Here is a 12,718-nt window from a genome sequence, read left to right as displayed (position 1 = left end):
GACTGGAAGTGGCCACTTCTTGGAAGTGGTGGCTTGTCGCTTATAGTCTTTGACGGCTCGAACTGAGTCGCCGCAAGGAGGCGATCCTCCCATTATGACGCTAATGTTTGGCGTGCGGGTAGCTCGCAATGATTCGAGTTGCTTCCTTAAATCGTCGGTTGTGTTCTCGAACTGAGGAGCTTCCGCGGGCTTTTTCTTTTTTGACTCGAGACGTCGTCGCAGATCGGACTTCTTCGAACGGTTTAGTTGGATTCGCAGGTCATCGGCCTTTGAGTTGAGCTGGTCGCGAAGGTCGCCGTCTTGACCTATTCTCCTGGTGCTGGATTTTGAGATGGTTGTGCGGAGGTCGGCGCTTCCTACGTGTTCGTTTGTAGCGCTCTTTCGCTTCAACAGGGTACGCAGGTCTTTATCTGTTGTCGTGGTAGTAAGAGACTTCTCGACTTTGCTGTTCAGTTTCTCGCGTAGATCTGGCTGTACTGCCGAGGAGTCGTCGTCAGAGGAGTCGCAAGGATGAGAGAGTATGACGTCCACTCGCCGCCGGCGACGCGGATGTTCGTCTTCTGACGAGTCGTTGGCGGGGCCAACATTGTTGACAGGAGTGCGCTCAGGGCTCGCTCTTTCCTCGCTCGGTGCCGCGTTTGGTTGAGACCTCTGTGCCTTCTTCTCCTTGTTTTTACTCCAGCTCTTGGTGTTTTTTGGTGTTGTTGGAGAAGTGGGCATTTGAATCGTTCGTTAGTGATCCCGTCGAAGAATTGGCCGATGAGGACTTTGCATTCTTTTGTATCGTGGGAATCCCTTTTGTGGTAGAGGCACCATTTCTTTGGCTCTTCGGAGTTTGAACTCGTTGGCTCGGACGACTTCGACTGTTTCGAGGCGGAGTCTCGGTCCCAGTGATTCCAGGCTTTCTCTCGCGTGACAGCTGCTGTTTTTGGTGATTCCTCGTCGCCCACCGAACTAACGTAGCCTCGTTTCTGAGTGGTGTTCCCACCGGAGGAGTGCTGGCGGGGCTCAGGGTGGGTGTCGTTTGTTCGGGCAGGTCGTTGTTTCGCTGCTGCTTCTTTTGCGAATTTTGCTCTTGTGTCTTCTTCCATGCGGATGAAGTTGTTCGAGCGAGCGATGGCATCGGAAACAGATTTCGTCGGGTATCGGTAAAGATCCTGACGGAACGTGGAGTCGACGTGCAGAGTATTCATCAGAGACTCGACAGCGATATGGTCAGGAATATCAACTTTCGAGACGATAGCCTTGAACTTCTCCATGAAGTCGCGGAGACTTTGGCCGCTGGTATGAGTGAGGTTCCACAAATCTGACACGGTCGTTTCTTGGTTGGTGAACATGATGTAATTTTTCAGGAAGGCCGTCGAGAGATCGTGGAAACAATCGACGGAGTTTTCTCTGAGGCCTGTGAACCAAGTAAGGGCCGGTCCTTCTAGGGTTTCGACGAAAAGTTGGCAAAAGCCGGCGTCTTTGTCTTCGTCGGTCAGATTTGCGCGCCGCATCGCTATGTTGAAGGACGTGACATGAGTAGAAGGGTCAGAGAGACCCTTGAAAGTCGGGAGGCGAAGTTTTTCCATCTTCTGGAGTCGTACGGCGGTGACCCTCTGCGTGAAGGGCGTACGGAGGGACTCCGCGAGTACGTGCTCGATTTGGGGCGCCGAGGTCGTCACCTGGTGGATCTTGGAGTTGATGTCGAGGACCGACTGTTTCAACGCGGCCAGCTCGCTTGCGGTGTCGGCATTGATATTGTTGCCGGCGCTCTGGTTATCGATACCGGCGCTCTGGTCGTTGTTATTCCGCGCGGGAGCGACGTTGGTGGTCCGTTCAGTGGCGAACAGGTGTCGACGGTACTGCGCCGTTGAAGCTTCGGCGTTTGCAGCGATAGGGGCGAGTATTTTTGCTATCGCTGTGATTTGGTCGACCGCCGCCTTCTGCGCCGCCTCTTGCAGAGCGAGGCGTGCCAAGATGGTTTCCATAGACGCCGGAGGGGGGAGCGGAGTCGCTGGTGTAGGCGTGGGTGTTACCTCGGGAGCCGGCATCACCTCGAGAGCTTCGCGCTCCTCGCCTGACGAAGAACTGTCGTTGCTGACAACCATGGTACTAACGTTACTTTGCTAAAGGCCCCACGGTGGGCGCCAACTGTTTGATCGGAAAACGGTGATAAAAAGATGTGGGTTTAACAAAGACGTTTTATTATGGTCGGAGAGACTTTCAGTCGGTTACAAGAGAAGTAAAGAGAAAGCGACAGAAGAGAAGCCGGCAACTCGATGAGTTACCGGAGAGATACAGATATCGGCAAGATGAGCAAAGGTGAAAACCCTAATCTAGCCGCCAAGTGTTAGTCAGATGATTTCGGATCCCTCTCTCGTTCCTCTTCCTTCTCCTTATATAATCCTCTGATGTGTCGTTCTTGACCTAATTTAGGTCGTCTTCGTGGGCCTTCCTCATTGGGCCGAAGGGCCCGTATTAATCCGAGCGATCGCCGAGCCGGATGCCTCCTAGTCGACGACGGTCGACTCGAGGTACTCTAGAAGTGAGCCGAGAGACTGACCTTCTAAGCCGGCTATCCGAGCCGTCGCTTTCATTGGTCCGGGCCAGGCCTCCTATTCCTTGGGCCTTGAGGGATGGTTAGATCCATCTCCTACACCCCTTGGGTGGATTTCACTCGGGCGCAGCCAAATCGGTACTTTGGGATTTTCAACGCCTCAACGGGTGGATCTAACTCCTCCCGCCTCTTTGCTGTTGAGCTCGACACTATTAAAAACGGAGAGTTCGAGGAGACGAACCATAACCATGTTGGGATTGATGAGAACGATCCCATTTCAGTGGAATCAGCACCGGCTTCTTACTTCTCCGAGACAGAACAGAGGAATGTGAGTCTTAACCTCTCTAGTGGAGACACGATACAGGTTTGGGTTGATTACGAACGCACTGTACTCAATGTCTCCGTGGCTCCTCTTAATGTTGTCAAGAAGCCAAGTCAGCCTCTTTTGTCACGAGCCATGAACCTCTCAGATTTGTTTCAAAGCACAAGATTGTTCGTTGGGTTCTCTGCTGCAACGGGGTCAGCAATCAGCTACCACTATCTTCTTGGGTGGAGTTTCAGCACAAGCAGGGAACTACTGCAGCCACTTGACATCTCAAAGCTTCCTCCAGTTCCTCGGCATAGAGTTAAGCATAAGACACCATATGCTCTCATCGTCGGTCTGCCCGCTGCACTTGCTATCATTGTAATTTCTCTTCTTGCAGGAGTTTATTACCACAGGAAGAAAAAGTATGCGGAAGTGAGCGAGCCTTGGGAGAAGGAATACGGTACACACCGCTTCTCATACAAATCTTTATACATAGCAACTAAAGGGTTCCACAGGGATGGGTTTCTAGGAAGAGGTGGGTTTGGAGTAGTGTACAGAGGAGATCTCCCTGAGAGCAAACCTATAGCTGTGAAGAGAGTCTCTCATAACGGTGAGGAAGGGATGAAGCAGTTTGTGGCTGAAGTCGTGAGCATGCGAAGCCTGAAGCACAGGAACCTCGTTCCGCTTCTTGGGTATTGCAGGAGAAAAGGAGAGCTTTTGCTCGTTTCCGAGTTCATGCCCAACGGGAGTCTTGACCAGCACTTGTTTGATGACCAAAGTCTTGTTCTTTCTTGGTCACAAAGACTTGTGATTCTCAAAGGTATTGCCTCTGCGCTCTTTTATCTCCACACGGGAGCTGAACAAGTTGTTCTGCATCGAGATATCAAAGCTTCCAATGTTATGTTAGACGCTGAGCTGAACGGCAGGTTAGGAGATTTTGGTATGGCTAGGTTTCATGACCATGGAGGCAACGCAGCCACGACAGCAGCTGTAGGTACTGTAGGGTACATGGCTCCTGAGCTAATAACAATGGGAGCTTCCACTGTAACCGATGTTTATGCATTTGGTGTTTTTATGCTTGAAGTAGCGTGTGGAAGGAAACCTGTGGAGCCTGGGATGGAAGCTGAGAAACGGTTTCTCATCAAATGGGTTTGTGAATGCTGGAAGAAAGATTGTTTGCTTGATGCCAGCGATCCCAGATTTGGAGGAGGATTCGTACCCGAGGAGGTCGAGTTGGTTATGAAAATCGGGTTGCTGTGTACAAACATCGTGCCCGAATCAAGACCGACAATGGAACAAGTGGTTCTTTACTTAAACGAGAACCTACCATTGCCGGATTTCTCGCCATATACGCTTGGGATCGGCTCATTTACTCCAGTAGTGGTGGATGCAGCCTCTCTTACGGGCACATACACTTCAAGGAACTGGTCTGCTCCTTGGGCATCTTCTTCATCAGCCAACAACTCAGAGGAGCATGAACAACCATTGGAATCTAAGAAATCTCTAAACGTAGTTGTAGAATCAGAAGACATTGAGGCTCGCCTCTCCAAGCCAACCAGTGGCTGCTGATACAGTTTATGAGTATCCATTGGATGTTAATCTGAACACATAGGTGCTGCTTATTGGTGAATGATCTCATTGGGAGTTCATTCGCTTAGGATACTCATGTATAACTTGTGAATGTTTCAATTTCAGGTCTTCTTCATTGTATTTCAGCATATGTTTTTTTTTTAAAAACTTTCTAGTGATCTGGTGACTATTGTTTTTTTTTCACTCAATGTACATTCTTTCTTTTTTTGAGGATTAACTGAACACCACCACTTGTAAGTTGTAACCAACCGACAAAAAGATGTTCATTGGATGATGAATTAAGGAATAGTCTTAGATATGGACTGCTCTGTGCCATGTGAAGACTAGTCCCGTTTGAGTCACAGATTGTGACTCTGCATGCTGTGAGACTTGGTCAGCTTCTATGTTCTTTGCGTTTGATTTACTTGGAAAAGTAACATAAACTTAGATGTATCTTATCCAAAGTTTGTGGAGGAAGAAAAGTTGGTTTATTGTCTCTCTTGAGATGCTAAAGGGAAGACTGCCCAAGTTATTTGCTGAATTACCAGAGATATTAGTTAAGAGTAGAGGTTGATAACTAGCTCTACTCCCAAGGCATTTTCAGATTTCTGCTAGAGGTAAGTACTTCTTGTACTTGTCATGCTTTTGTTTCTTTTGTATATTGGGAATATATATATATATATATATATATGCGTTGGCTGGCTACAGTTGCTTAGGAGAAATTGTACAAGACATTGAATGTTTAAAATTGAGCTCCTGAATTTATGAGCAGTTTTTTTTTGGCAGCTTTGGAGGATGGTTCTTACAGAAGAGAAAAGATATGAACCATTAAATTCAGACACTCTTTCAATAGTAATGGCTTGCAGCAGGCTTCATCTAGTTTTGATCATGTACTCCTGCCTTCATCTGGTTTCCCTGTCAGGTCAACAAGAAACCGGGTTTGTTTACAATGGCTTCCATCAAGCAGATCTCCATATTGATGGGATCGCTAGAGTCCTTCCTGATGGGATTTTGCAGTTGACAAATGATTCACAGTTTCAAATGGGTCATGCTTTCTTCAAGCTGCCTTTTGATTTTGATCCATCTGATACCATCTCCTTCTATACACATTTTGTGTGTGCCTTGGTGCCTCTTCAGCTGGGAACTAGTGGCGGACATGGGATGGCTTTTGTTGTATCTCCTTCCATGGATCTCTCTCACGCACTCCAAGCTCAGTACTTGGGCGTCTTCAGCAACCCCACAAATGGAACTTCCCCTTCCCCTTCCCCTTCCCCTTCCCCTTCTCAGCTGATAGCTATTGAGCTTGATACCATTGAGTCATTAGGAATTGATGTGGTGGAAAAGCCTCATGTTGGGATTGATTTGAACAGCCCAACATCTATTGAATCCACTCTCCCGTCTTACTTTTCCTACGCCTTAGGGAAGAATGTAAGCATAAATCTCCTGAGTGGTCTGCCTATCCAGGTTTGGGTGGATTACGATGGAGCCTCCCTTAATGTTACTCTGGCCCCTATAGACATACAGAAACCAGATCAGCCTCTTATGTCAAGGCCCATCAATCTTTCAGAAAATTTTCAAGATAAAATGTTTGTTGGGTTCTCTGCAGCAACAGGTCAATTGACCAGTAACCAATATATACTTGGGTGGAGTTTCAGTAGAAAACTATTACAGAACCTGGACCTCTCTAAGCTCCCTCAGGCTCCTCTTCCTAGAGAAAAACAGCCTCCTCTTCTGTCTCCACCTCTTATCGGTTTGGTCATCTTATCGGTGATCCTAGTGCTGCTGGTTCTCGGAGCGGTTTATTGGTACAGGAGAAACAAGTACGCGGAAGTGAGAGAAACGTGGGAAAAGGAATACGGTCCACATAGATTCTCCTACAAGTCTCTCTACAAAGCAACAAATGGGTTTGGAAAAGATTGTTGTGTTGGGAAAGGTGGGTTTGGAGATGTGTACAAAGGAACTCTGCCCCTAAGTAGGCATATAGCTGTGAAAAGACTTTCACACAATGCAGAGCAAGGAATGAAACAGTTTGTGGCTGAAGTTGTGACTATGGGAAGTTTACAGCACCGGAACTTGGTTCCTCTTCTCGGGTACTGCAGGAGGAAAGGCGAGTTGCTTTTGGTCTCTGAGTACATGCCCAACGGTAGTCTTGATAAGTACTTGTTTCATGACCAAAACCCATCTCCTTCATGGTTGCAAAGGATTTCTATTCTTAAGGACATCGCCTCGGCTCTAAATTACCTTCATACAGGAGCCACGCAAGCTGTTTTGCACCGGGATATTAAATCTTCTAACGTTATGTTAGATTCTGATTTCAATGGAAGATTAGGAGATTTTGGTATGGCCAGGTTTCATGACCCAAGAGCCAACTTATCTGCAACAGCCGCTGTGGGAACCATAGGTTACATGGCACCTGAGCTAATCACAATGGGAACTTCTACCCAAACTGATGTTTATGCCTTTGGTGCTTTCCTTCTTGAAGTAACTTGTGGAAGGCGGCCTGTGGAACCGGAGCTGCCACTGGGAAAGCAATACTTGGTCAAATGGGTCTGTGTATGCTGGAAACAGGCTTCTTTACTTGACACCATAGATCCAAGATTGGGAGGAGAATCTTTATTCAAGGAAGTTGAGATGGTTCTGAAACTTGGATTGCTCTGCACAAATGCGATACCAGAAGCAAGGCCTACCATGGGACAAGTGGTGCAGTACCTAAACCTGGACCTACCCTTGCCAGATTTCTCGCTGAATAGTCCAGGTATTGGAGCGTTTATGCCAGTGTCAATGGAAGCATCATCTACCATTAGTGCCTCCAATTCAAGGAGCACATCAATACCTATGTTTGTTACTCATACAATCCTGAGAGGGAGTGGTAGATGAGATATATATTTATGAAACTGTGTATGCTCTGCATCTAATGTCTTGAGCTACTTAAAATGTTTTTACCCAAGAAATAATGGTGTTGGTGGTTATAATTGTATCTGTTATCTTGTGTGCATAGTTTTTTTCAAGTGAGAAAGTGGCCAAAAGAGTTTATAAGATCATATGATATTGGTTAACTTTTTTATGGTATCATGATCATCAGTTGACATGAATGTATTAGATAGTTAACGCTTTTTTTCTTGTGAGGCTTGAACAAGTCTCTGTTCGTAGTATTTGTTGACGTGAAACAATGTGTTTATTTGAATTCGTTTGTACATGAGCTCGTAGAGTTTGCTGTGTTTTGCATTCTTGGTGTAAAAAAAATTGTACACTTACTAAGAACAATGTATTCTCGTAACATATTCATCTGAAACATAGTACTATGCTTAGTAAATTAGATTAAAGCAAACAAAACCTGAGAGTTTTCAAACTAATCAGTGTCACCTCTTTTCTATGCGAGCGACTGTCGGCTGCGTCGAAATTCTTGTCTTGGTCGAAGGAGTCCAACAACAGTGTTAAATGGCCCACAGAGAGATGAAACAGACACCAGCCCTTTTTATTGTAAACGAGCCCATTAGATAGATACTTTAAATAGTAAGAAACGTCCCACATCGCCATTCTAAGAAGAAGAAGCTCTGTTTATATAGGTCGAGAGTCGTACATGATTGTCGCTTCGGGGACGTCCGATAAAATTGGAACGATACAGAGAAGATTAGCATGGCCCGTGCGCATGAATGACACGCACAAATCAAGAAATGGTTATTTCAGTTTTTGGTGAAGTTGCTACCTCAACCTCTGCTGCAAAACTGTCCACTGGAAAAAATAAAATGTGGAGTCGTTTTTATGAAAATCTTGTCAAGTAATCCCTTCGAGTAGGGCTGGGCACCAATAATCGTTACTTGCCTTATACCCGCTACTTAACTTGTATTCGCCTCGTTTTTTCAAGTACTCGTCGTTGCCAAGTCAAGTATTAAGTTATTGAGTTTTGTCACTGACAAGTACAAGGCAAGTAACAAGTATCATAAAAAAAGTTACGACTCGCTTTGATATTACTCGTTACTTGTTTTACGACTAAAAAATGATAACTAAACCATAAAAACCAAAGCCCTAATCAAATATTTCTTTGTTGTAAGAAGTAAACAATACTTTCTTATTAAATTCCATTTTCTTTTTTTAGGTGCAAATATTGTATTTAAAATAACTCTCGTGTTTTTACCAAGTCGAGTAAATAAAACAAAATTCATAACTTTCTATCGTAAGATATTATCTATCAAGTAACTTTTAGAAACTTGAAACTATATACAAGTAATTAATAAATACTTTTGTAAGTAGCAAGTAATCGAACAAGGCAAATAACTTGCAAGTAACATATTTTTGGACAAGTACTCGAAATAACAAGTCAAGTACAAGTCGAAAAATTCATTACTCGTTCAAGGCAAGTCAAATATCAAGTATACGTAAAAGAGCAAATACCCGCCTTGCGCCCATCCCTACCTCCGAGAAGGCAAAGATGGTTCTAAAAATTGGGGGTGGGGGTGGGGATGGTGCTCTGCACAAATGCTATGCCAGAATCAAGACCTGAGACTCCCTTGTCTCACCGGATTCTCCAGGAATGATGGGGGCTTTTATACCAGTTTCAACGGTAGCATCATCTGCCATTGGGGTCCAAATCTAAGAAATTCATCTATCTTTTTATGTTTGTTGGGACGGACGTGGAAGATTAGATCTACGAAGCTAATCCAAGCTTTGTGATACCTATGGAGCTACACATCCTCCGATCATCTATACTTATCAGCGTAAGAGGGCCACAATGAAGAATAAGGCCTCTACATCCGCTAACTAAGCCCATCATAAGTGGTCATGTGGTTACTTTACTATTGTGAGTTTACTTGGAGAAGAAGGGTCTAGAAGTCATGAAGAATAAAAGGGTGATGCTTTGGATTCGTGACAATAGCACGTGGGGTGTTTTGTCACAAGCTTTGCGTGATGCACTGCTGTCCATCTTGCCAAGTAAGATAGGGGGGACCAAAGCACATGGGGTGCTAGGTTAACGCGTTTGTGCGAAACCTTATATATAGAGGAGAGTACGTTAGTAGTAGTCATCAAGTTGTTTGATCATCATGTCATGACAAGAGAGTTTCTGAGAGATTCCTTTTGTAATTCATTGATCAAGCAATAAAAGTTATCTTTCTTTACATCTTTACATAAGTTACTGAGTCTGAGAAATTACTCGTAACAGCGTGGTATCAGAGCACTTTCGATCCGACACCATGGGATCTAAGAAACCATAAACACGACAAACCTCGGAGACGGAATCTACGGAGACGGGACCGGGTACTATCACCGACCAAAACAACGCCAGGCTAACAATGATGGAGCAGATCATGATCTCGCTTCAGCAGCAGATGCAGCAACAAATACAGCTGCAGTCGAACCAGCAGAACACGCTGAACCACTTGGAGCAGAGGCTCTGCGAGAAAGATGACCGGGAAAAGAGGACCTTGGAGATGGGTAAGAGTAAAGTCACGGAGGAAGAGAAGCTACCCACTTCTGAACCCATACTGGTGGGTAGCGTGCCGCTGAGTAGAGGTATCTCGCTGATCGGAACCTCATCAACTCCGGTGAAACCACAAGTCAGCGTAGAGCAGAGAGGAACACCACAGTCGTCTCAGACCTCTATAACGGAGGGTAGCAAGCTAGATCGCGACGATCACCTGACAAGGAAGCTGAAGATACCCTTGTTCGATGGAGATGATGTCGACAGCTGGTCTTGAGAATGGACCAGTACTTTGAGATCGCTACGTTTACCGAAGAAGAGAAGCTGCGCGCCGTCAGGATGTCCTTCATCGAAGAAGCGCTGCCGTGGTATCGTTGGGAACGGGACCGGAACCCATTTCAGAGTTGGTCGCAGATGAAGGACCGCGCTCTGGAGCAGTTCTCGACTTCCCAAGACACCACCGCGGGAGAGCGATTGATGGCGCTTTGACAAGAGGGTTCCGTTCGCGACTACATCCGCGATTTTAAAGCACTAGCTGCCAACGCGCCGGAGTACACGGAGGTGACGTTGGAACTGGCGTTTATGCACGGCCTGAAACCAAAGATCTGTGCGGGGGTGAAAATGTCTAAACATCGTACCTTGGATAAAATGATGAGTATCGCAAAGAGGGTGGAAGACTGGGAGACGCCGGGAGAGTCGGCGTCGGCGCAGACATCGGAAAGCAAGTCGCCGTCATCAAAACCTAGTTACAACCATAACTCTACAGGATCCAATGGGACGAGTCAGCGTAGTGGGTCTGGGCCGACTCAACAGAATGCGAAGCCCAATAGCACTGCGACCGGCCCCAACCAAAACACGCGCACTCAAGGCCCACATAATCGCGCAACAACGCACTTCCGCCTCAAACCTCCTTTTCGAAGACTCACCCCGGCGGAGATGGCGAAGTGGAAGGCGGAAGGGCTGTGCCACAAATACGACGAGAAACATTTCTACGGTCATGTATGCACGAAATCGGAGCTGACGGTCTTAATAGTAAGGGAAGATGGTACGGAGGTAGAAAGCATGGAGGAGCAGGTCGATTACGAAGAAGTGGAGGAGGGGGTGGAAGCAGAAGTGGTTGAGGTCTCGATTCACTCCGTCGTGGGGCTATCTTCACCTAAAATCATGAAAGTGAGGGGGCGGATCGGAACAGAAGAGGTAGTCGTGCTCATCGACAGTGGAGCCTCACACAATTTCATCTCGGAGAAATTGGCGCAGCGGCTAGGTCTCGTCGCCGTGACGACGTCTCTCGACGGGGTGTTAGTCGCGGGAGGAGTCTCAGTCAAAGGAAAAGAGGTCATTCACGACGTGGAGCTAGAAATGCAAGACTGTACCGTTACGACAAGCTTTCTTCCTTTCGATCTAGGCATCGCCGACGTCATTTTGGGGGTGCAATGGCTCGACACATTGGGGGAGGTGAGAGTAGACTGGAAGCGTCAGGTAATGAAGATAAAGCTGGAAAAAAGGGAACTTACTTTAGTGGGAGACAAAAGTCTTCATACCGCAGGGGTCTCACTAAAAGCATTACAGAGGAGTTGGGAGAAAGATGGAGAAGGAATGCTGGCAGAGTTCGCGGGTTATCAGGCACTGGAGTTGGACGCAGTACAAGCGGTTCCACAGAAGTGGGAGAAGCTGATTGAGAGCTACGAGGACATCTTTCAAGAACCAACAGGCTTACCTCCATCGAGGGGCAGAGAACATGCAATTACGTTGGAGGAAGGGGCAAAGCCTGTTAGTGTTCGACCATTCAGATATCCTCAAGTCCAAAAGCAGAGATTGAGAAGCAGGTAACAGCGATGATGGCTGCGGGGATTATACAGGAGAGCTGTAGTCTGTTTTCGAGCCCGGTGCTGCTGGTAAGAAAGAAAGATGGGAGCTGGAGGTTCTGTGTCGACTACAGGGCACTTAACAGGGTCACCATCGCCGACAAGTTCCCAATTCTGATGATTGATCAGCTCTTAGACGAGTTACACAGAGCTAAGGTGTTCTCTAAGCTTGACCTTCGCTCAGGCTATCACCAAATCTTAGTAAGAGCTGAGGACGTTCCAAAGACAGCATTTCGAATGCACGATGGTCACTATGAGTTCTGCGTCATGCTGTTCGGACTGTCTAACGCACCAGCGACGTTCCAAGCCTTGATGAATGATGTCTTCAGGCCGTTGTTGCGCAAGTCAGTGTTAGTGTTCTTCGACGATAAACTGGTCTACAGCAGCTCCGAGAAGCTCCATCAGCAACACTTAGAGGAAGTACTTCGACTATTGCGTAAACATCAGCTATACGCAAACCAGAAGAAGTGCCAGTTTGGGTGCAAGCATATTGAGTATCTGAGGCATGTGATATCAACGGAGGGAGTGGCTGCTGATGCGGAGAAGATAAGGGCGATGGTGGATTGGAAAATTCCTTGCAATGTGAAAGCATTAAGAGGATTCCTAGGGTTGACTGGCTATTATCGCAAATTCGTGAAGGGATATGGACACATTGCAAAGCCACTAATGGTACAACTGAAGAAAGATCAATTTTCATGGAGTGAGGAAGCTACAAAAGCGTTTGAGAATCTGAAGATAGCAATGACTACAGTTCCGATTTTGGCCATGCCAGATTTTGATGAACTGTTTGAGGTGGAGTCAGATGCTTCAGCATTGGGTTTGGGAGCGGTACTGATGCAGCGAGGCAGACCAATAGCCTACTTCAGCCAGGCTCTTACACAGAGACAAAAACTGAAGTCAGTTTACGAGAGGGAACTGATGGCCATTGTATTTGCAATACAAAAATGGTGCCACTACTTGATGGGAAGGAAGTTCATCGTCAAGACTGATCAGAAAAGTCTGAAGTTTCTTCTGGAGGA

The 12,718-nt window shown here is 46.5% G+C and overlaps 2 protein-coding genes and 1 non-coding gene across 3 annotated transcripts; all 3 read left to right on the top strand.

The window, feature by feature from the left end:
- The first annotated feature begins 2,621 nt into the window (after positions 1-2,621).
- LOC106346500 (probable L-type lectin-domain containing receptor kinase I.5) lies at positions 2,622-4,418 on the top strand. The gene has a single exon (XM_048749760.1). It carries the CDS (start codon positions 2,622-2,624, stop codon positions 4,416-4,418), a length of 1,797 nt encoding a protein of 598 aa, XP_048605717.1.
- Positions 4,419-4,439: 21 nt separating this feature from the next.
- Positions 4,440-7,487, top strand: LOC106346501 (L-type lectin-domain containing receptor kinase I.3-like). Its single transcript, XM_013785853.3, has 2 exons — positions 4,440-5,035; positions 5,205-7,487. Exon 2 carries the CDS (start codon positions 5,214-5,216, stop codon positions 7,293-7,295), a length of 2,082 nt encoding a protein of 693 aa, XP_013641307.2. The 5' UTR covers positions 4,440-5,035; positions 5,205-5,213; the 3' UTR covers positions 7,296-7,487.
- Positions 7,488-8,004: 517 nt separating this feature from the next.
- On the top strand, positions 8,005-8,110 carry LOC125584983. Its single transcript, XR_007321876.1, has one exon. It is a non-coding gene; the product is annotated as a U6 spliceosomal RNA (small nuclear RNA).
- Positions 8,111-12,718: the final 4,608 nt, after the last annotated feature.

The sequence above is a fragment of the Brassica napus genome, chromosome C3 (genome assembly GCF_020379485.1).
Source record: "Brassica napus cultivar Da-Ae chromosome C3, Da-Ae, whole genome shotgun sequence".
Lineage (NCBI taxonomy): Eukaryota > Viridiplantae > Streptophyta > Magnoliopsida > Brassicales > Brassicaceae > Brassica > Brassica napus.
Note: the sequence above shows the minus strand (reverse complement) of the source record. Positions and strands in the feature narration are given on the sequence as shown.

Coding starts and splice junctions, on each gene's coding strand:
- LOC106346501 (XM_013785853.3), top strand. CDS start 5,214: ATGGTTCTTACAGAAGAGAAAAGATATGAACCATTAAATTCAGACACT.
- LOC106346500 (XM_048749760.1), top strand. CDS start 2,622: ATGGTTAGATCCATCTCCTACACCCCTTGGGTGGATTTCACTCGGGCG.